Raw genomic sequence first — 22,188 nt, forward strand, 5'->3', positions numbered from 1 at the left:
TTGTGGTTCGTCCCACTTGCTCCAGGTCAGAGATTGTGACGCCTGGGTAGTAGCGGCAATAGTGGTTATTCCACTCCCTTCAAGTTGAGCTTTTAAACACCCGCTTGGGTAGTAGACGCAGTAGTGGTTGTTCCACTGGCTTTGGGTTAAGCGGGTAGTAGCAAAGGGGTTGTAGCTCAAGCCCACTTGCTCTGCATTGATGTTTCTGTCCATTGGTTAGCTACCATGACATGTCGGGTTGGCTTTGTAACCGACAGATGATATCAGCAGCCATAGGGCAGGCATACATCATTTGCATATGTTTGAGTTGTTTGGGTTTGCCTATTTGTTTTGGATTGCTACATCATATATACTATGTTACTTGATTTTGTGCTACTTGTTCTAGTTGTACCTTATTGTGTATTACTTGCTTGTATTGCTTGTGTTTATACAATTGAGAGGTCCCTCATGCTGGTGTCGGTTGATGCTGAGGGCTGTTCTTGATGAGATGAGTTGATGATATAATTGAATAATGATAATGATTATTGAATGAGATAATTTGAACTCCCTGGGTAGACGTAAGTGAAGTGATCTCACTTGCTCCATGTGAGGATATGAGGTAATGATATAGAATTGCTGAGACAGAATAGCTGAGGATGGTTTTGTTTATGATTCTGATTGTGAATTGTCGGAGAGTTAGAAAGTTGGAAAGCATGAAGAATATGAATCAGATTTAGCATTCCCTTATGACAGTTGCATATTCATGGATTAGCAAGAACATAGGATGAATATTTGGTGAAAGGAAGTTTAGGATGTGATAAACCACTATTTTATGGTTTATCTTGTGCTCAATTGAGTGGTTTTTATTAAGTCTCTGCACACTTATTCATACAATTTGCATAGTTTTACAATTCCTTCCTAGTTTTGTTCTACAATTGAAAACTTGCTTCCTTAGCCCTTAAATTGTGTGTTTTAATCCCCTTTATACCATTCGATGCCGTAATCTGTGCGTTAAGTATTTTCAGGCTTTATAGGGCAGAAATGGCTTAGAAGATGGAGAGAAAGCTTGCATAAATGGAAGGAGCACAATAATTAAAGGAGATAGCCAGCGAGGAGCGACGCGTGCGCGTACTTGACGCGTGCGCGTGAATTGGAGTTCGCACGGCGACGCGTGAGCGTACCTGACGTGTACGCATGACACGCGAGGATGACCAGCGATGCGTACGCGTGACTAACGCGTACGTGTGACATGTGCTACCTGCAGAAATCGTAGAAAAAGCTGGGGGCAATTTTGGGCTGAGTTTGGACCTAGTTTTCGGCCCAGAAACACAGACTAGAGCCAGGGGACAAGCAGAGACTCAACAGACATTCTCATTCGCATAGTTTTAGTTTTAGATTGAAATCTTAGGGAGAAATTATTACTTCCTCTAGGTTTTTCCTCACATTCATAGATTTTTAGTTTTGATGCTTTTGATGCTTTTGTTTCGGATATTGAGAAGAGTTACTACCTCCGTTGAAGTTTCCATTATTCTAGTTTGTTTCCTTATTCCTTACTCTTTTATTGTCCATTAACCCTGTTCAGATACGTATGTTTATGATTTTGGGATTTATTAATGCAAAGTACTATTTTTACTTTTAATTAATTCTCAATTATAATTTTATTTAGCTTATTATGTTTTCTTTTTATTCCCTTCATATGCCTGTGAACATTGTATTCATTTCAATGGCATAGACTCCCACTTGACTTGGGAGTTGATTAATACACTACAAGAAAACACGTTCTTTGCTACGCTTTTAAAGCGTGGCAAAAAATAAAAAAAGCGTAGCGATAGCTTTTTACCACGCTTTTTGAACTACCGGCACGCTTTTGAAAGGTCACAACTGCAAGGATGCCTGTAGCTCTATCGCCACGCTTTTGGTAACCTATCGCCACGCTTTATCTTTTGCCATGCTTTTATAGGTTGCCACGCTCAAAAGCGTAGCCGTATGTGAAGCCACGCTTTTAAAGCGTGGCCGTATGACGCTTTTGTAGCGTGCCAATAGAGAGATATGGCCACGCTTTAAAAGCGTGGCCGTATGTGAGCTAAAATCTTTTGCCACGCTTTCAAAGCGTGACCTATTCATTTGTCAAATAAAAAAAACGGAAAAAATAAAAAAATATAAAAAGAATTAATTTTTTTATTAATTTTCATGAAATTATTTACATGATTAATCGGTGAAACATCTTAAAAAATAACTCTTAAGCTTCATTCTTAATGCAAATCCTTCTTAAATCAGCTGCAAGTTCTTCCATGACCGCTCTCACTTCGTCCAGCCCCATTTCTGTCTTCTCGATCAGTATTGTCTTCCTGAATCTAAACTCTTCACATAACTACATTTCGGTTATCTTCCTCGTCCTGAAAGTTAAGGAAAAAAAGTAAGTATCAAAATTTAATTTAGAGACTTAACCGCTAATTTGTGACACAATTTTCCGTTATTAGGAAATGAAAATTACTTTTTTAGATTTCTGATCCTCTTCGATCATGTTGCTTAGCTAGCTCCTTAACTTCCTTCTCTAACTGAATAATTGGAAACTAGGTTATTAACATATAATTAGTAATAAGAATGTGATATGCATGTTGGCCAATGCAACTTGAAAAATTCCCACACTTTTCCTTAAAAAATAAATAAATAGAAAAGAAGACATTGAAGCAGACTATTAGGTAGCGTTTGTTTTGCAATACTAGGACAGAGACTGAGAGACTGAGACACAGTATCATGTTTGTTGGCTCAGAGACTGGTACTAAAATTTCTGTTTCTGTCCCCAAAATTTCAGTATTTCAATGCCTCCAAAATGTAGGGACACAGGGGACTGATATTTTTAAAAACAAAGACCGAAACTTTAATAACATTTTATACCTAAAATACTCTCATTTTAATTAATTAATTCCAATTTTATCCTTTGTGTAAATTAAATTAGAATTTTATTCTTTTGTTTCAATTTTTGTCTCTCACTTGGCACCAAACAGAATACTAAAACTTATTTCAGTCTCTGTCACTTAGTTTCTGTCTCTCAGTCTCAGTCTTTCAGTATCTGTCTCTCCACCAAACGCTACCTTAGGGACCTAATGAAACTCGGTTCTACCCTTCTTATCTTTTGGGATACATAAATTCATGGAGCACAAGTATTGTTCAAGAAAACATGTACCTAGGAAAGAGAGGTTAATAATGATATACAAGATTGTTCTAAATAAACATCTTGAAAGTTCCACAACTAGGTCTAGTCCACAATCAATATAAACGCAATAGAATAGGAATTCAAACCAACATTTTCTATCTGGAGATCCTTCTTCCTCAACAATCATACATAATCACAATTGGAGGCAGTGGGATTAGGGGTTCTTAACTCACTTTCCAACCTAACTACCTCTTTTTGCAATTGCTTAACCAAGGCCTTATCAGACATCACCACATTAACCTGTGCTTTTGTGGTCACTTCAATAGGGTGGCTGAGTTACCTTTGCCCAAGAATTTCCTGGAAAAACTTTCTATTGTCTGGAACAATAATACAATTTCAATATTAGGAGTTTTTTTAATTATTTTTTAAGATATAAAAAGTACAAGAATTTAAGAACATAACAGAAACTGGCAGTGAAAAATAGATGCAAACAAAATACAAGAACAAAAATCAAGAACAAAATTGAGTAATGAAAAATAGATGCAGTTAAAAATCAAGAACCAAAAATTAAGAACAGAATCAGCTCAAGTACAAAACAGGAAAAAATAGGAGCATTAAAAAATCATAACAAAAATCAAGAATCAAGAATAGCAACCAAGAGAATACTATCATAAAATCATTAATAGTATTGGAAACCTGTAGTCAGTAAGTGCATTTCTCTATCTAATAGTTAAAAATTACACTCAAAGATAAGATTCAGCTATTCCCAACAAAGAACAGCTACAAAAAAAGTAATTAAATAGACTAAGTTGGCAAATCATCATTGATAAACCACTATTTTATGATTCATATTGTGTTTAATTGAGTGGTTTTTATCAAGTCTTTACCCACTTATTCATATGATTAGCATGTATTTGCAATTCCTTCCCAAATTTTTCTATGATTAAAAACTTGCTTCCTAGAGTCTTTAATTTGTGTATTTTAGTAATCTCTTATTACCATTCAATGCTGTAATCCGTGTGTTAAGTGTTTCAGGCTTCATAGGGCAGGAATGGCTTAGAGAATGGAGAGGAAGCTTGCAAAAGGGAAGGAGCACAAGAAATAAAGGAGACAACCAGCGGACAGCGACGCGCACGCATGGCTGACGTGTGCGCGATTTGAACAAAATCACAGCGATGCGTACGGGTGCTTGATGCGTACGCGTAGATTGGAGTTCGCGCAAACGACGCGAGCGCGTGCCTGACGCGCACGTGTGGAGAGGAAAATCGCTGAATGACGCGTACGCGTGACTGACGCGTACGCATGACATGCGCGATCTGCAGAAATTACAGAATACGTTGGAGACAGTTTCGGGCTGCATTTTGACCCAGAGTTAGGCCCAGAAACACAGATTAAAGTCAGGAAACATGCAGAGACTCAAGATATCAGATGATAATTCACTTTCCATAATTTAGATGTAGTTTTTAGAGAGAGATGATCTCTCCTCTCTCTTAAGATTTAGGATTAGGATTCATCTTAAATGATTTAGGATTTATTATTATTTCAACTTACAATTTCTTCTGAGTTCCAGGTTTAATATTTCTTTTATTTATTTTTTCAAATTAATTTATGAACTTTTCCATGTTAGAATTGATATCTTCATTTAATATAATTTGAGATATTTTAGAATTATGATTGCTTTCTTTTATTTATATAAATAATTTAGATTTTTCCCTTTTGGCTTTGGTTGAATCATTGGAGACACTTGAGTTATCAAACTCATTGTTGATTGAAAATTAGAATTCTTCAAGAATTAATTCGAATTCCAATAACTCTAGCCTTTCCCAAGGAAAGACTAGGACCTAAGGAATCAAAATTAATTCATCCACTTGACTTACCTTCATAGTTAAAAGTTGACTTAGTGGGAGAAAAATCCAATTCTCATCACAATTGATAAGGATAACTGGGATAGGACTTCCAGTTCTCATACATTGCCAAGAGCTTTACTAGTTATATTTTAACGACTTGTTATTTTACATTACTTGTTCAACCCTTTTGAAAATCCCAAAACATACATTTTTCCATAACCAATAGTAAATCATACCTCCCTGCAATTCCTTGAGAAGACGACCCGAGGTTTAAATACTTCGGTTATCAATTTCAAAAGGGTTTGTTACTTGTGACAACCAAAACTTTTGTAAGAAAGGAATTCTTGTCGGTCTAGAAGCTATACTTACAATGGGAATTTATTTGTGAAAATTCTAGATCGTGCGAGAGTTTCGTTCTTCAATCATCCAAAGAAACTCAGCTGCCATGACCAACATTAGCTTGAAAGAACAATGACTTACTACAGTTGGAAAGAGCTTACCGTTCAACTAATCAAAGAAAAAGTCAAATTAAAAACTAATTGCAAATTATGTAAAAAGAAACGATATTTACATACTCATTATAAAAATAAATGACCACACACTACTTTAAAAGGGGGAGGAGGGATACATAATGCATAAATGAAAATTCAAAACCCATCTTTGAGTCAACATCAATGCATTAAGTAACAAAACTTCCAAAAATCAAAAGGTAAACAAGCCAGCAAAATTATCATAGAACTTACAGTTGGATTTTGATGCATCATGGCAAGCAAGGCTAGCATCAAGCACTAGAAGCTAGGGCAAGCTCGTCTCTTTTTTCTCTGAATCAAGCCCAACAGAGAAAAGGAAAAAATCAAGGTATAAGAACAGAAATCATAAATAAGCACATACCAAAGCTTCAAGCTGCAACTCAAATTATCATAAACCGCATGTTTAATTGAGAAGGAAACCAAGTCTATCTGCATTTTAATCCTGCCATTGGTTCTCTATCAGTGTCAATGGCATTCAATTTTCAATTTTCTAATAATGAAGGCAAGAAATGGTTTCCCTCAATCCTCATTTCATGTAACTGAAAAATAAAAAGTTAGAAAAGATTTCTTTCAGTATGTTCATGTTCAATAGGCGACTGAAGGAGCTTGGAATGATTCCACTTAATTTGTTAAAACTGAATAAATGATGTCTCTGAAAAAGAAGTTATGTCCAAAGCAAGTATTATTTAAGAGAGAAAAGAAATGGTTTCAAAAAGTCAACTTAAGATATTTTAAACCCCTATATTATAATCAAAAGACTGAACTGAGAAGCATGTTGATGAATGCACTTCATCAAATAAAAAAGAAGCAAGAATTATGAGTAGCTTTAATTTCTGAATAAAAAAAATTCATACCACTCCCTTGCACCACCCTGGAATAATTAAGAACAAATCTTTGGTCAGCCAATTATAACTAAAATGTATTTAAAAAAGAAACAGCTAAAAGTTTAAATTTCAGGGAATAAGGTAAAGATTCACAGAGTCTTTGAAGAGTTGTCCAGCTCTGAATAAAATTTGGTATAGTTCCAAAAAATTGATTATTGCCTAGTCGACTGCAGTATAAGAGAGAAAGGAACACAGAAGCATTACATTATTGTTATCCAACAACAGTTTAGAGAAGTAAATGGAATAAGTGAAACAAATTACTTACACGTGATTCAATTTAGTGAGATTTGCAAATGTAGCAGGTAGATTCCCAGAAAAATGGTTGGAAGTAAAATGCCTACAGAAAAGTTGAAGTTTAGAATAGATAAATTCAACACTTTAGGTTTCTATAAAAATGCAAGCAACTTAAAGCAATTAGTGAACTTAGAAATGAATTTTGCATCAATGATTATCCAAATTGTTGCAAAGTAACCAAATCAAAGGCAAATGAGTTAAAATTTTGAAAAATCAGTCAATAAACAAATAATTATGCTGCTTGACTCTTACAAACATAAACCCTAAATGCCAAACTAGCACTTCATGATCTGAAAACTCAACCATTTCAAGTTTTTCAGCTCAACTGAGAAACAGAAGTTCACAATCAACATATGCCCACAGCAACAAGAATTGCTATCATGAAGTCTTCAACTACTAAAAAAATATATATTCAAACCAAAGAACGACAAACAAATTTAGAAGTACAAAAACTCACCACCACTAGAAAGAAGTTCTTGTGTTATTGGTTGGCTGGATTGTGCCAAAGAAATTAGCTACATTTCAAAACACGTAAGCACTCTAGAAAGAGTTCAACATCACACTCAAACTAAAAAATAACATGAATTCACCTGCATAGCAATGATGAACTCTGCAAAACCAAGAGATCCTTGTCGCTTTGAATCAGCAATAGCCACACCTTCAATTTTGGCAAATTAGAGCACATAAATAAACAATTCAGTTAAAACTTGAGAAGAAATAAACTGTGATACATATCAGCTAAGCACAACTCCTACAAACAACTCAACCATTCGTAGCCTGCCAGGATCTATATAATCAGAAGTTAGAGAGCTCAAAACTAATCAAATATAAAGCTAAAACTAACCACTATCATTAGAATCAATAATTGCAATGAAAAACATAAAATACAAAACCTGCTTAAGATCCTGGCGAGACAAATTGGACATGGCAAAAAACTTGGTGGCATCACTCCCCGTAATGCGGCCATCGCCATCTGAAATAGAGAAAAAGCACAGTACAAATTCATCGATTTTTGAACATGAACATCACCACAATTAGCAACTCCAAAAGATAAAAATTAAATAAACTAAAATAATTGAAAACTTGGCATACCTGAATCGGCGTAATTGAAAAACTGCTGGTAGATGATCTGGTTCTCTTTGGAGCAGGAACCGATTGGGACCGGGTTGAATTCCATCGATTCGCTTGCGACAGAGCAGCGATGGTGACAGAGCGCGACGACCTTGAGTCTGAAATGCCCGCGAGAGAAGCAATATACCAGAGAGATAGAGAGAGGTCGACGGTGAGACCAGCCGTGAGAGAGGTGAGACTCGGTGAGCTTGAGGGTGAGAGTGGCGAGAGAAGAGAGAAGAAACTCAAAGGAGGGTTAGGGGTTCTTCGACGGAGGCATTCCGAGTGCTGACGACCGGTGATGTTCTTCGCAGAGTGCTATTAGGGGTTCTTCGTCGCGGTTAGGGGTTCTTCGATATGGGTTCTTCGTCGTGGTTAGGGTACGGTGAGGCACGATGAATACAGGGTTAGGGTTAGCTAGGCTTAATCTCCTTCGTGAGGCACAATAAAGACGGTGTTCATCTTCCTGGAGGGCTTTCTGAATTGAGCTAGGGCAATTATAAGAAGGAGAAAGACTAAGGGCTTGTTTGGGTAGAAAAGATCTTTTTTCGAGTTATCTTTTTTTAAAAGATGTTATAAAGAAGTAAAAGTAATTTTATGTTTGGATATCTTATGTAAAAAGATTTTTTTATCTATCAATAATGTTTGGATATAATAATATAAAAGTACTTTTTTGTTTATTTATTACATGAAAAACATCTTTTTTTTAAGAAAAAAGATCTTTTAAAAAAAGATGTAAATTACAGCTTCTCAAAAAAGATCTTATTTTGATTTTACTAGTGCTTTTACTTTTACTACTGGAAATTTGTCAAACATGTTAAAAAATAAAAAAAGATCTTTTTCATTGAAAAAAGATCTTTTTTTTAATAAAATAATGGCACCCAAACATGCACTAAGTCTGGAAGAGAAATGTGTAAATTGTAACTTAGAATTTCAAAGCAAGGGACGACTTTGTAATTTTCTTTTTTTGAAAGTTTTTGGCCACGCTTTCGAAGCGTGCCAAAAACAGTAGTAAGAAACGACCACATTTTTAAAACGCCCTAATAACAAAACTCTGTCGCCACGCTTTGAAAGCGTGCCTATTTCTCTCTATGGCTACGCTTTTTAAGCGTGGCAAAAAAAAGCGTAGCTAAATCTCGAATCAGTTGCCACCCTCATAAAAGCTTGGCCGTTGACCCCTATGGCCACGCTTTTAAAGCGTAGCAAGAAAAAGTGTAGCCAAATCTCTATTTAATCGCCACCCTAAAAAGGCGTGGCCATTGAACACTTTTGGCCACGCTTTTAAAGCGTAGCAAAAAAAGCGTGGCCATAGGCCTTTTTTCTTGTAGTGATAGGAGACCCTTGAGTTGGAATACTCAATAATTAATTGGTAATTGGAAGTTGTTGGCTAGCTCTCTAGTTACTAACGCTAATCCTTCCCAAGGGAGAGGATTAGGACTTGTGAATAGAAGTTGGCTCAATTACTTGACTTTCCTTTATTCGGTAAAGGTTAATTGAGTAAAAACAACAACCCATTATTAATTAATCCTGGAAAAATTCGACAAGGATAGAACTTCCGATTAATCTTCTCCAAGTTAAGGCTTTTTATCATAATTAATTAAATCTCTCGTTCATTTTCTTCGCTTTAATCCTATTCTCCAACTTTAAATTTCTCAGAAACCTCCTGATCAATAATTAGCACTCTCTTCGCAACTCGTTGGGAGACGACCTGGAATTCATACTCCCAGTATTTTATTCTTAAATTGTGACAAAACCCCTTTCTAAATTGATACGCGGAATCTTCATTTGTTAAGAGCTATACTAGCAACGTCAGTTAATTATAAATTCTTAATCGGTAATTTTTCGTACGTCAATTTTTGGCGCCGTTGCCGGGGAGTTGCAACAGTGTGCTAAGTTATTGATTAGTGTAAATATTTTGATATTTACATATTTTATTTTTTTAGTTATTTTTTTATTACCATGAGTTGTATGTTTCTTTCATTGAATGACGCGTTCACTACCTGATCCGAGCTTTGCCGCATTTGATCCGAAAATTGAAAGAACTCTTTCACGTATAAGGCGAAGCTCGGCGTCGATTAGCCTCTGTGGGTGGTGAAGTGGTTATTGGTGCACGAAAATTACAATCACACTTTGTAATTCCGCACAACTAACCAGCAAGTGCACTGGGTCGTCCATGTAATACCTTACGTGAGTAAAGGTCGATCCCATGGAGATTGCCGGCTTGAAGCAAGCTATGGTTATCTTATTATTCTTAGTCAAAATATCAATAGTGGTTCTTAGTTTTAATTGTGGAAAGTAAAAGAGCATGAAATAAATACTTGTTATGCAGTAATGGAGAATGGCTTGGAGTTTTGGAGATGCTCTGTCTTTTGAATCTCTGCTTTCCTACTGTCTTCTTTTTCACGCACGCAAGGCTTCTTCCATGGCAAGCTGTATGTTGGTGGATCACCATTGTCAATGGCTACCATCTGTCCTCTCAGTGAAAATGGTCCATGTACATGGCTAATCATCTGTCGGTTCTCACTTGTATTGGAATAGGATCCAGTGATCCTTTTACGTCTGTCACTACGCCCAACATTCGTGAGTTTGAAGCTCATCACAGTCATCCCATCCCAAATCCTACTCGAAATACCACAGACAAGGTTTAGACTTTTCGGATCTCAAGAATACTGTCAATTGATTCTAGCTTATACCACAAAGATTTTGGATTCACGGATTGAACGCTCTGTTGTTAGGAGAGGCAGTCAAAATCGTGGACCAGGAACCCAAGAGATAAACACTCAATCTAAGGTAGAATGGAAGTGGTTGTCAGGCACGCGTTCATGGGTTGAGAATGGTGATGAGTATCACAGATCATCACGTTCATCATGTTTAAGTGCGAGTGAATATCTTAGAATAAAATCAAGCATGATTGAATAGAAAACAGAAGTAATTGTATTAATTCATCGAGACACAGCAGAGCTCCTCACCCCCAACCATGGGGTTTAGAGACTCATGTTGTCAAAGATACAAATTTAGATGTAAAAATGTCATGAGGTACAAAATAAATCTCTAAAAGTAGTTTTTATACTCAACTAGTAACCTAGGTTTACAAAAAATGAGTAAACTAAGATAGATAGTGTAGAAATCTACTTCCGGGGCCCACTTGGTGTGTTCTGGGGCTGATCATTGAAGCTTTCACGTGCATAGGCTATTTCTGGAGTTAAATGCCAAGTTGTAACCTATTTCTGGCGTTTGACTCTAGATTGTAACCTGTTTCTGGCGTTTAACGCCAGAATAGGGCAGAAGGCTGGCATTGAACGCCAGTTTGCGTCATCTAAACTCGGGAAAAGTATGGACTATTAAATATTGCTGGAAAGACCTGGATGTCTACTTTCCAACGCAATTAAGAATGCGTAATTTAGACTCTTGTAGCTCCAAAAATATCATTTCGAGTGCAGGGAGGTCAGAATCCAATAGCATATGCAGTCCTTTTTCAGCCTCTGAATCAGATTTTTGCTCAAGTCCCTCAATTTTAGCTAGAAAATACCTGAAATCATAGAAAAACACACAAACTCATAGCAAAGTCCAGAAATGTGATTTTTGCATAAAAACTAATGAAAATATACTAAAAAGTAGCTAGATCCTACTAAAAACTATATAAAAATACCCCCAAAAAGCGTATAGAATATCCGCTCATCACAACACCAAACTTAAATTGTTGCTTGTCCCTGAGCAACTAGATAAACAAAATAGGATAGCAAGAAGATCAAGAGGCAATCTCAGAGTTTTACATGGAGCTCAATTTTAATTAGATGAGCAGGACTAGTAGCTTTTTACTTCTGAACAATTTTGGCATCCATAGGAACTCAGAATTCAGATACTGTTATTGATTCTCCTAGTTTAGTATGTTGATTCTTGAACACAGCTACTTTATGAGTCTTGGCCGTGGCCCTAAGCACTTTACCTTTCAGTATTATCACCAGATACATAAATGCCACAGACACATAACTAGGTGAACTTTTTCAAATTGTGACTCAACTTTACTAAAGTCTCCAATTATAGGTGTCTAAAGTTCTTAAGCACACTCTTTGGATCACGACTTTAACCACTCAGTCTCAAGCTTTTCACTTGGACCTGCATGCCACAAACACATGGTTAGGGACAACTTGATTCAGCTGCTTAGGCCAGGATTTTATTCCTTTGGCCCTCCTATCCCTTAATGCTCAAAGCCTTGAATCCTTTTTACCCTTGTCTTTTGGTTTAAAGGGTTATTGGCTTTTTCTGCTTGCTTTTCTTTTTCTTTCTTTTTCTCTCTCTTTTTTTTTTTTGCTATTCACTGCTTTTTCTTTCTTCAAGAATCAATTTTATGATTTTTCAGATTATCAATAACATTTCTCTTTTTCATCATTCTTTCAAGAGCCAACAGTTTTAACATTCATAAACAACAAGATAAAAAATATGCACTATTTAAGCATTCTTTCAGAAAATAAAAAGTGTTGCCACCACATATAAATAATTTGAATTTTTCTTATTAAGAACTCGAAAAAGTTGCCTCCTTATTCTAAAAATATCTGCTATTTCATTCATGTTTAATGATGATGAGAAAGATACATTATAGCTTACTTGGAGATGAAAAAAATAAAAATACTAACTACTACTACTCATATGACTCCTAAAATAGATTTCTAATAGCAGAAGTTATCACAGTGTTAAGATTAGGACTCAACAACCTTTATTTTGGGAGATGGATGCTCCTTCAATCTGTGGGGTGTCTGGTCCCTCAAGGGAGAGCCTCTGGCGCTTCAGTTCATGTAGCTCACGCCCTTGCTTTTCTTGTTCTTTAAGTAGCTTACAGATCATACTATTTTGAGTTTGCTGTTCTTCCTTAAGTTGATCCATAGTTTCTTGCAGCTTAGTGAGAGATGCTTCTAGGCGGGTCCAGTAGTCAATCTAAGAGAGTTCTGGGAGGAACTCCTGTGCCCTCCTTTTGATGGAGTTTTCTTGTACTTGTTGTCCCTCCATTAACTTCTTGGTGATTGGATGTTCGACTGGGATGAACTCATCTACTCCCATCTTCATCCCAACCTCTTTACATAGCTGAGAATTAAGTTTGGGTAAGCCAATTTGGCTTCTTTAGAGTTCTTATTTGTAATTGTTTAGAGCTCACAAGAAATCAGATGATGAATCTCCACTTTGTTTCCTTGCATAATACAATGGATCATCACTGCTCTCTTGATAGTGACTTCGGAGCGGTTGCTGGTAGGCAGTATAGAACACCCAATGAAATCCAGCTAGCCCCTAGCAACTGGTTTGAGATCCCCTCTCTTGAGTTAGTTTGGAACACCTTTTGTGCTGGTTGTCCACTTGGTTCCAAGGATGCATATGTCCTCTAGAATTTGGTCTAAGCGCTTATCTGATCTCACTATTCTCCTATTAAAGAATTCTGGATCATCTTGTAGTTGAGGCAGCTTGAAGACCTCTCTTATTTTGTCAAGGTGGAAGTAAATAATCTTCCTTCTGATCATGGTTCGAAAGGTATAGAAAGCGGTTCCAGTCATTCTCTGCCTCTCTGTTTACCACAGATTTGAGTAAAATTCCTGAACTATGTTTCTACCCACCTTTGTCTCAGAATTAGCTAGAATTTCCCAGCCTCTGTTTCGAATCTGCTCTTAGATCTACGGATATTTGTCTTCTTTCAGATCAAATTTAACTTCCGGGATCACTGCCTTAGACCCATTATTTTGTGGTAATGGTCCAAATGTTCCTTGGTTAAGAACCTCTCTTGATTCCAAAGTGATTTTGGATTATTCTCTTTCTTGCCTCTTGAAGTGGTTTGTTTTCCCTTAGGAGCCATGATCTTAGTGAGTCTTAGCTCAGTGATCACGCAAAACACACCAAACTTAGAGGTTTGCTTGTCCTCAAGCAAAAGAAAGGAAAGGAGAGGAGAAGAAGGAGAGCCAAATTCGAATTATGGAGGATAGGGGGTGGCCGAATGTGAATTTAAAAGGAAGGGGTGGGTTCGAAAATTTTTGAAAAAGATATGAAAGAAGATATGATTTGTAAAAGATAAGTGTGAAATATAAAAGATGTAATTTTAAAATTGAAAAGATATGAGAGAAGTTTGAAAAAGATAAAACTAAATTGGAAAAGATAGTATGATGAGTTGAAAAAGATTTGAAAAGATATCAAAAAGATAGATGGGTTTTGCAAAAGATTTGAAAAGAAATAAAAAAGATATATCAGTTTTGAAAAAATATTTGAAAAGAAGAAAAGATTTTTAGGATTAAGAGTTATTTTTGAAATTGAAATTGAAAGATGAAGATTTGTAATATGTTTATGCAAGAAATTATGGATAAAAACATAAAAAAAATAAAAAAAATTGAGTTGCAAAACAAAACTACCTTCCCTCCACGTTCTTGGCGTTAAACGCCAAACTGTTGCCTGTTTTGGGCGTTTAACGCCCAACTGTAGCTTGTTTTGGGCGTTTAACGCTCAGTTGTTGCTTGTTTTGGGCGTTTAACGCCCAGCCAGGTATCCTGGCTGGCGTTAAACGCCAGAAAGCCTTTATCACTGGGCATTTTTCTAAACGCCCAGGATGCTGTAAGTCTAGCGTTAAACGCCCAAATTGGTACCCATTCTGGCGTTTAACGCCCATAAAGGTATTCTTACTGGCGTTAAACGCCTAGAATGATGCCCATTCTGGTGTTTAATGCCCAAAAGTGCCTCTTACTGGCGTTTTCGTGCCAGTGAACTTCTTTTCTCTGCTCTCTGCTCTGAACCCTTCTGTAACTCTGTGAACTCCTGTAAATGAGAATTAATTCTGATGATAATTTATTAAACTCATATAATTATTATTTAAATGACAAATAAACTACAGTAATGGCTGGGTTGCCTCCCAGCAAGCGCTTCTTTATTGTCTTTAGCTGGACCTTACTGAGCCTTAATATAGTCTCAGTTCTGAGCATTCCTGCTCAAAATTGCTTTCAAGATAATGTTTGACTCTCTGTCCATTAACAATGAACTTTTTATTAGAATCAATATCCTGAAGCTCTACATATCCATATGGTGACACACCTGTAATCACATATGGTCCTCTCTAACAGGATTTTAGTTTCCCAGGGAATAGCCTGAGCCTAGAGTTAAACAGCAGAACCTTTTGTCCTGGCTCAAAGACTATGGATGACTGATGAGTGGATAATTTATACGCTTTTTGGCATTGTTTTTAGGTAGTTTTTAGTAAGTTCAAGCTACTTTTAGGGATATTTTCAATAGTTTTTATGTTAAATTCACATTTCTGGACTCTACTATGAGTTTGTGTGTTTTTCTGTAATTTCAGGTAATTTCTGGCTGAAATTGAGGGACTTGAGCAAAACTCTGAAAAAGGCTGACAAAAGGACTGCTGATGCTGTTGGAATCTGACCTCCCTACACTCAAAATTGATTTTCTGGAGCTACAGAACTCTAAATGGCGCGCTCTCAACGGCGTTGGAAAGTAGACATCCAGAGCTTTCCAGCAATATATAATAGTCCATACTTTATTCGGGAATTAATGACGTAAAGTGACGCTCAACGCCAAGTACATGCTGCTGTCTGGAGTCAAATGCCAGAAACACGTCACGACCCGGAGTTGAACGCCAGAAACACACTATAACTCGGCGTTCAACTCCAAAAGAAGCCTCAACTCGTGGATAAATCAAGTTCAGCCCAAACACACACCAAGTGGGCCCCGGAAGTGGATTTATGCATCAATTACTTACTCAGGTAAACCCTAGTAGCTAGTTTATTATAAATAGAACTTTTTACTAGTGTATTAGACATCTTGGGACGATTAGTTCTCAGATCATGGGGGCTGGCCATTCAGCCATGCCTGGACCTTTCACTTATGTATTTTCAACGGTGGAGTTTTTACAAACCATAGATTAAGGGTGTGGAGCTCTGCTGTACCTCAAGTTTCAATACAATTACTATTACTTTCTATTCAATTCTCTTTATTCCTATTCTAAGATATTCGTTGCACTTCAACTTGATGAATGTGATGATCCGTGACACTCATCATCATTCTCACCTATGAACGCGCGTGACTGGCAACCACTTCCGTTCTACCTTAGGCCGGGCGCATATCTCTTAGATTTCCCAACAGAATCTTCGTGGTATAAGCTAGATAGATGGCGGCATTCATGGGAATCCGGAAAGTCTAACCTTGTCTGTGGTATTCCGAGTAGGATTCTGGGAATCTGGAAAGTCTAACCTTGTCTGTGGTATTCCGAGTAGGATTCCGGTATTGAATGACTGTGACGAGCTTCAAACTCTTGAAGGCTGGGTGTTAGTGACAGACGCAAAAGAATCAAGGGATTCTATTCCAACCTGATTGAGAACTGACAGATGATTAGCCGTGCTGTGACAGAGCATAGGACCATTTTCACTAAGAGGATGGGATGTAGCCATTGACAACGGTGATGCCCTACATACAGCTTGCCATGGAAAGGAGTAAGAAGGATTGGATGAATGTAATAAGAAAGTAGAGATTCAAGAGGAGCACAGCATCTCCATACGCCTATCTGAAATTCCCACTATTGATTTACATAAGTATTTCGATCCTATTTTATTTTCTGTTTATTATTTATTTTCGAACTTATCATAAACTATTTAATCTGCCTAACTGAGATTTACAAGGTAACCATAGCTTGCTTCATACCAACAATCTCTGTGGGATCGATCCTTACTCACGTAAGGTATTACTTGGATGACCCAGTACGCTTGCTGGTTAAGTTGCACGGAGTTGTAACCACAAATAGTTGTAAACCATGGTATTGGCATCATGTTTTTGGCGCCATTGCCAGGGAAAGAAAAAGCAATGAATTTTACAAAATGCAATAACATATGAATCACAATTTCGTCCACCAAGTTTTTGGCGCCGTTGCCAGGGATTATTCGAGTATGGACAACTGACGGTTCATCTTGTTGCTCAGATTAGGTAATTTTCTTTTCAAAAATTTTTCAAAAATCTTTTTCAAAATTTTTCTTTTCTTTTTCTTTTTTCCAAACTTTATTTTCAAAAAATATAATAAAAATACAAAAAAAATCATAAAATCATAAAAATAAAAAATATTTTGTGTTTCTTGTTTGAGTCTTGAGTCAATTTTTAAGTTTGGTGTCAATTGCATGTTTTTAAAATTTATGCATTATTTTCGAAAATTCCATGCATTCATAGTGTTCTTCATGATCTTCAAGTTGTTCTTGACAAGTCTTCTTGTTTGATCTTGATGTTTTCTTGTTTTGTGTTGTTTGTTGTTTTTCATATGCATTTTTCGTTTGTTAGAGTCCATGCATTAAAGATTTCTAAGTTTGGTGTCTTGCATGTCTTCTTTGCATCAAAAATTTTTCAAAAATATGTTCTTGATGTTCATCATGATCTTCAAAGTGTTCTTGGTGTTCATCTTGACATTCATAGTGTTCTTGCATGCATTCCTTGTTTTGATCCAAAAAGAAAAGAGAAAAACACAATTATGACGTTTTAATTTTAATTATTTTTCTCTCTCATAATTAAAATTTCAAAAATCAAAAAATATCTTTTCCTTGTTTTTCTCATAATTTTTGAAAATTTGAGTTGACTTAGTCAAAAAATTTCAAAATTAGTTGTTTCTTACAAGTCAAGTCAAATTTTCAAAAATTTAAAAATCTTATATTTTCAAAAATTTTTTCAAAAATCATATCTTTTCCAATTTTTTCTCTTTTTCGAAAAAATTCAAAAAATTCTTTTTCAATTTGTTTTCAAAATCTTTTTCTTATCTTTATATCATATTTTCGAAATTATGCTAACAATTAATGTGATTGATTCAAAAAATTTGAAGTTTGTTACTTTCTTGTTAAGAAAGGTTCAATCTTTAAATTCTAGAATCTTATCTTTTAGTTTCTTGTTAGTTAAGTAATTAATTTTAATTTTAAAAATTAAATCTTTTTCAAAATATATTTTTCTTAAAAATCTTATCTTTTTATCTTATCTTCTTATCTTTTTATCTTATCTTTTTCAAAATTTGATTTCAAAATATCTTATCTAACTTATCTTCTTATCTTTTCAAATTTGATTTTAATATCTTTTTCAACTAACTCTTTGACTTTGTGTTTGTTTCTTATCTTTTTCAAAACCACCTAACTACGTTTCCCTCTCTTATTTTTGAAAATATCTCTCTCATTTTCAAAAATTCTCTTTAATTGTTTTAAATTTTAATTTTAATCATATCTTATCTTTAATTTTCGAAATTACTAACCCCCTTTTCATAATTATTTTTGAAATTCTCCCTCTCTTTTCTTCTTCTATTTAATTATTTAATTACTAACACTTCTCTTCACCTCTCTTCATCTAAAAATCCGAACCCATTCTTCTTCACTCTTCCCCCCTTTCTTCTTCTACTAACATAAAGGAATCTCTATACTGTGACATATAGGATTCATTTTCTTTTCTTGTTTTCTTCTCTTTTATATGAGCAGGAACAAGGAAAAATGCACTCTTGTTGAAATTGATCCTGAACCTGAAAGGACTCTGAAGAGGAAACTAAGAGAAGCTAAATTACAATAATCTAAAGGTAACCTTTCAGAAACATTAGAACAAGAGAAGGAGATGGCAACCGAACCCAACAACAATAATGCAAGGAGAATGCTTGGTGACTTCACAAAGCCAACGTCCAAATTTGATGGAAGAAGCATCTCCATTCCTGCCATTGGATCCAATAATTTTAAGCTGAAACCTCAGCTAGTTGCCTTAATATAACAAAACTGCAAGTTCTATGGACTTCCATCTGAAGATCCTTATCAGTTTTTAACTGAGTTCTTGCAGATCTGTGAGACTATTAAGACGAATGGAGTAGATCCTGAAGTCTACAGGCTCATGCTTTTCCCTTTTACTGTAAGATACAGAGCTAGAATATGGTTGGATTCACAACCTAAGGATAGCCTAGACTCCTGGGAGAAACTGGTCACGGCCTTCTTGGATAAATTCTTTCCTCCTCAAAAGCTGAGCAAGCTTAGAGTGGATGTTCAGACCTTCAAATAAAAAGATGGTAAATCCCTCTATGAAGCTTGGGAAAGATACAAGCACCAAAAGGTGTCCATCTGACATGTTTTCAGAATGGACCATATTAGATATATTCTATTATGGTCTATCTGAATTTTCAAAAATGTCACTGGACCATTATGCAGGTAGATCCATTCACCTAAAGAAAACACCTGCAGAAGCTCAAGAACTTATTGACATGGTTGCAAATAACCAGTTCATGTACACTTCTGAGAGAAATTCTGTGAGTAATGGGACGCCTCAGAGGAAGGGAGTTCTTGAAATTGATGCTCTGAATGCCATATTGGCTCAGAACAAAGTGTTGACTCAGCAAGTTAACATGATTTCTCAAAGTCTGAATGGATGGCAGAATGCATCCAACAGTACTAAAGAGGCAGCTTCTGAAGAAGCTTATGATCCTGAGAACCCTGCAATAGCAGAGGTAAATTACATGGGTGAACCTTGTGGAAACACCTATAATTCATCATGGAGAAATCATCCAAATTTCGCATGGAAGGATCAACAAAAGCCTCAACAAGGCTTTAACAATGGTGGACGCAATAGGCTGAGCAATAGCAAACCTTTTCCATCATCTTCTCAGCAACAGACAGAGAATTCTGAACAAAACACTTCTAATTTAGCCAATCTAGTCTCTGATCTGTTAAAGGCCACTTTCAGTTTCATGAGTGAAACAAGATCCTCCATCAGAAATCTGGAGGCACAAGTAGGCCAGCTGAGTAAGAAAGTCTTTGAAACTCCTCCCAGTATTCTCCCAAGCAATACAGAAGAGAATCCAAAAGGAGAGTGCAAGGCCATTGATGTAATCAATATGGCCGAATGCACAAGGGAGGAGGAGGACGAAAATCCTAGTAAGGAAGACCTCCTGGGACATCTCTCAAGCAAGAGGGAGTTTTCTATCTGAAATTCTAAGTTCCTAGAGATGCCAATCATTCTAAACTTCAAAGGAAAAAGTGAGATGCCAAAACTGTTCAAAAGCAAAAAGCTACAAATCCCGCTCATCTAATTAGAATTAATATTCATTAATATTTTGGAATTTATAGTATATTCTCTTCTTTTTATCCTATTTGATTTTCAGTTGCTTGGGGACAAGCAACAATTTAAGTATGGTGTTGTGATAAGCGGATAATTTATACACTTTTTGGCATTGTTTTTAGGTAGTTTTTAGTAAGTTCAAGCTACTTTTAGGGATGTTTTCATTAGTTTTTATGTTAAATTCACATTTCTGGACTCTACTATGAGTTTGTGTGTTTTTCTATAATTTCAGGTAATTTCTGGCTGAAATTGAGGGACTTGAGCAAAACTTTGAAAAAGGCTGACAAAAGGACTGCTGATGCTGTTGGAATCTGACCTCCCTACACTCAAAATGAATTTTATGGAGCTACAGAACTCCAAATGGCGCGCTCTCAATGGCGTTGGAAAGTAGACATCCAGAGCTTACCAGCAATATATAATAGTCTATACTTTATTCGGGAATTGACGACGTAAAGTGGCGCTCAACGCCAAGTACATGCTGCTGTATGGAGTCAAACGCCAGAAACACGTCACGACCCGGAGTTGAACGCCAGAAACACGCTATAACTCGGCGTTCAACTCCAAACGAAGCCTCAGCTCGTGGATAAATCAAGCTCAGCCCAAACACACACCAAGTGGGCCCCGGAAGTGGATTTATGCATCAATTACTTACTCCGGTAAACCCTAGTAGCTAGTTTATTATAAATAGAACTTTTTACTAGTGTATTAGACATCTTGGGACGATTAGTTCTCAGATCATGGGAGTTGGCCATTCGGCCATGCCTGGACCTTTCACTTATGTATTTTCAACGGTGAAGTTTCTACACACCATAGATTAAGGGTGTGGAGCTCTGCTGTACCTCAAGTTTCAATACAATTACTATTACTTTCTATTCAATTCTCTTTTTTCCTATTCTAAGATATTTGTTGCACTTCAACTTGATGAATGTGATGATCCGTGACACTCATCATCATTCTCACCTATGAACGCGCGTGACTGACAACCACTTCCGTTCTACCTTAGGCCAGGCGCATATCTCTTAGATTTCCCAATAGAATCTTCGTGGTATAAGCTAGATAGATGGCGGCATTCATGGGAATCCGGAAAGTCTAATCTTGTCTGTGGTATTCCGAGTAGGATTCCAGGAATCTAGAAAGTCTAACCTTGTCTGTGGTATTCTGGTGCGCGAAGTTGTGAACAATACTTTTCACAACTCTCATAATCCCCGGTCATGAACCCCAAGAACTTGGTGTTCAATACCATGGCATTACACAACTTCGCACAACTAACCAGCAAGTGCACTGGGTCGTCCAAGTAATAAACCTTACGCGAGTAAGGGGTCGATCCCACGGAGATTGTTAGTATGAAGCAAGCTATGGTTATCTTGTAAATCTTAGTCAGGCAAACTCAAATGGATATGGTGATGAACGAAAATAACATAAAGATAAAGATAGAGATACTTATGTAATTCATTGGTAGGAACTTCAGATAAGCGTATGAAGATGCCTTCCCTTCCGTCTCTCTGCTTTCCTACTGTCTTCATCCAATCCTTCTTATTCCTTTCCATGGCAAGCTTATGTAGGGTTTCACCGTTGTCAATGGCTACCTCCCATCCTCTCAGTGATTACGTCGCCTATGCTCTGTCACAGCATGGATAATCATCTGTCGGTTCTCGGTCAGGCCGGAATAGAATCCAGCGATTCTTTTGCGTCTGTCACTAACGCCCCGCCTGCTAGGAGTTTGAAGCACGTCACAGTCATTCAATCATTGAATCCTACTCAGAATGCCACAGACAAGGTCAGACCTTCCGGATTCTCTTGAATGCCGCCATCAGTTCCAGCCTATACCACAAAGATTCCGATTAAAGAATCCAAGAGATATTCACCCAATCGAAGGTAGAACAGAGGTGGTTGTCAGTCACATGTTCATAGGTGAGAATGATGATGAGTGTCACGGATCATCACATTCATCAAGTTGAAGAACAAGTGATATCTTAGAACAAGAACAAGCGGAATTGAATGGAAGAACAATAGTAATTGCATTAATACTTGAGGTACAGCAGAGCTCCACACCTTAATCTATGGTGTGTAGAAGCTCCACCGTTGAAAATACATAAGAACAAGGTCTAGGCATGGCCGAATGGCCAGCCTCCCAAAGATCTAAGATAGCATAAAAGTGAAGATAGCTACCAAAGTCTCTCTATCATGATCTAAGAACTAGATGTCCAAAGATGAAAATACAATAGTAAAAGGTCCTACTTATAGAGAACTAGTAGCCTAAGGTTTACAGAAATGAGTAAATGACATAAAAATCCACTTCCGGG

The 22,188-nt window shown here is 36.6% G+C and overlaps 1 protein-coding gene across 28 annotated transcripts; it reads right to left on the reverse strand.

Moving 5' to 3' along the window:
- Positions 1 to 2,139: 2,139 nt before the first annotated feature.
- On the reverse strand, positions 2,140 to 8,334 carry LOC112715887 (EH domain-containing protein 1). Of its 28 annotated transcripts, none has more exons than XM_072205064.1 (12): positions 7,784 to 8,334; positions 7,585 to 7,664; positions 7,282 to 7,349; positions 7,149 to 7,183; positions 6,663 to 6,734; positions 6,491 to 6,564; positions 6,368 to 6,384; positions 5,727 to 5,804; positions 5,353 to 5,490; positions 3,386 to 3,513; positions 2,474 to 2,537; positions 2,140 to 2,375 (listed from the first exon to the last, which is right to left on the reverse strand). In XM_072205064.1, exons 1-5 carry the CDS (start codon positions 7,866 to 7,868, stop codon positions 6,670 to 6,672), a joined length of 333 nt encoding a protein of 110 aa, XP_072061165.1. In that variant the 5' UTR covers positions 7,869 to 8,334; the 3' UTR covers positions 2,140 to 2,375; positions 2,474 to 2,537; positions 3,386 to 3,513; positions 5,353 to 5,490; positions 5,727 to 5,804; positions 6,368 to 6,384; positions 6,491 to 6,564; positions 6,663 to 6,669. The 28 variants fall into 28 exon arrangements, with proteins under 28 accessions (XP_072061165.1, XP_072061159.1, XP_072061166.1 ...); XM_072205058.1 differs by having other exon boundaries at positions 3,287 to 3,513; XM_072205065.1 differs by lacking the exon at positions 5,353 to 5,490.
- Positions 8,335 to 22,188: the final 13,854 nt, after the last annotated feature.

Source organism: Arachis hypogaea, chromosome 10, assembly GCF_003086295.3.
Source record: "Arachis hypogaea cultivar Tifrunner chromosome 10, arahy.Tifrunner.gnm2.J5K5, whole genome shotgun sequence".
Taxonomy (NCBI): domain Eukaryota; kingdom Viridiplantae; phylum Streptophyta; class Magnoliopsida; order Fabales; family Fabaceae; genus Arachis; species Arachis hypogaea.

Excerpts from the sequence above, each read along its gene's own strand:
- LOC112715887 (XM_072205066.1), bottom strand. The coding sequence starts at position 7,868 with ATGGAATTCAACCCGGTCCCAATCGGTTCCTGCTCCAAAGAGAACCAG. Across the intron at positions 7,184-7,281 it reads AGTTCATCATTGCTATGCAG|CCAACCAATAACACAAGAAC; the intron begins GTGAATTCATGT and ends GGCACAATCCAG. Across the intron at positions 6,735-7,148 it reads AGAACTTCTTTCTAGTGGTG|GCATTTTACTTCCAACCATT; the intron begins GTGAGTTTTTGT and ends ACTTTTCTGTAG.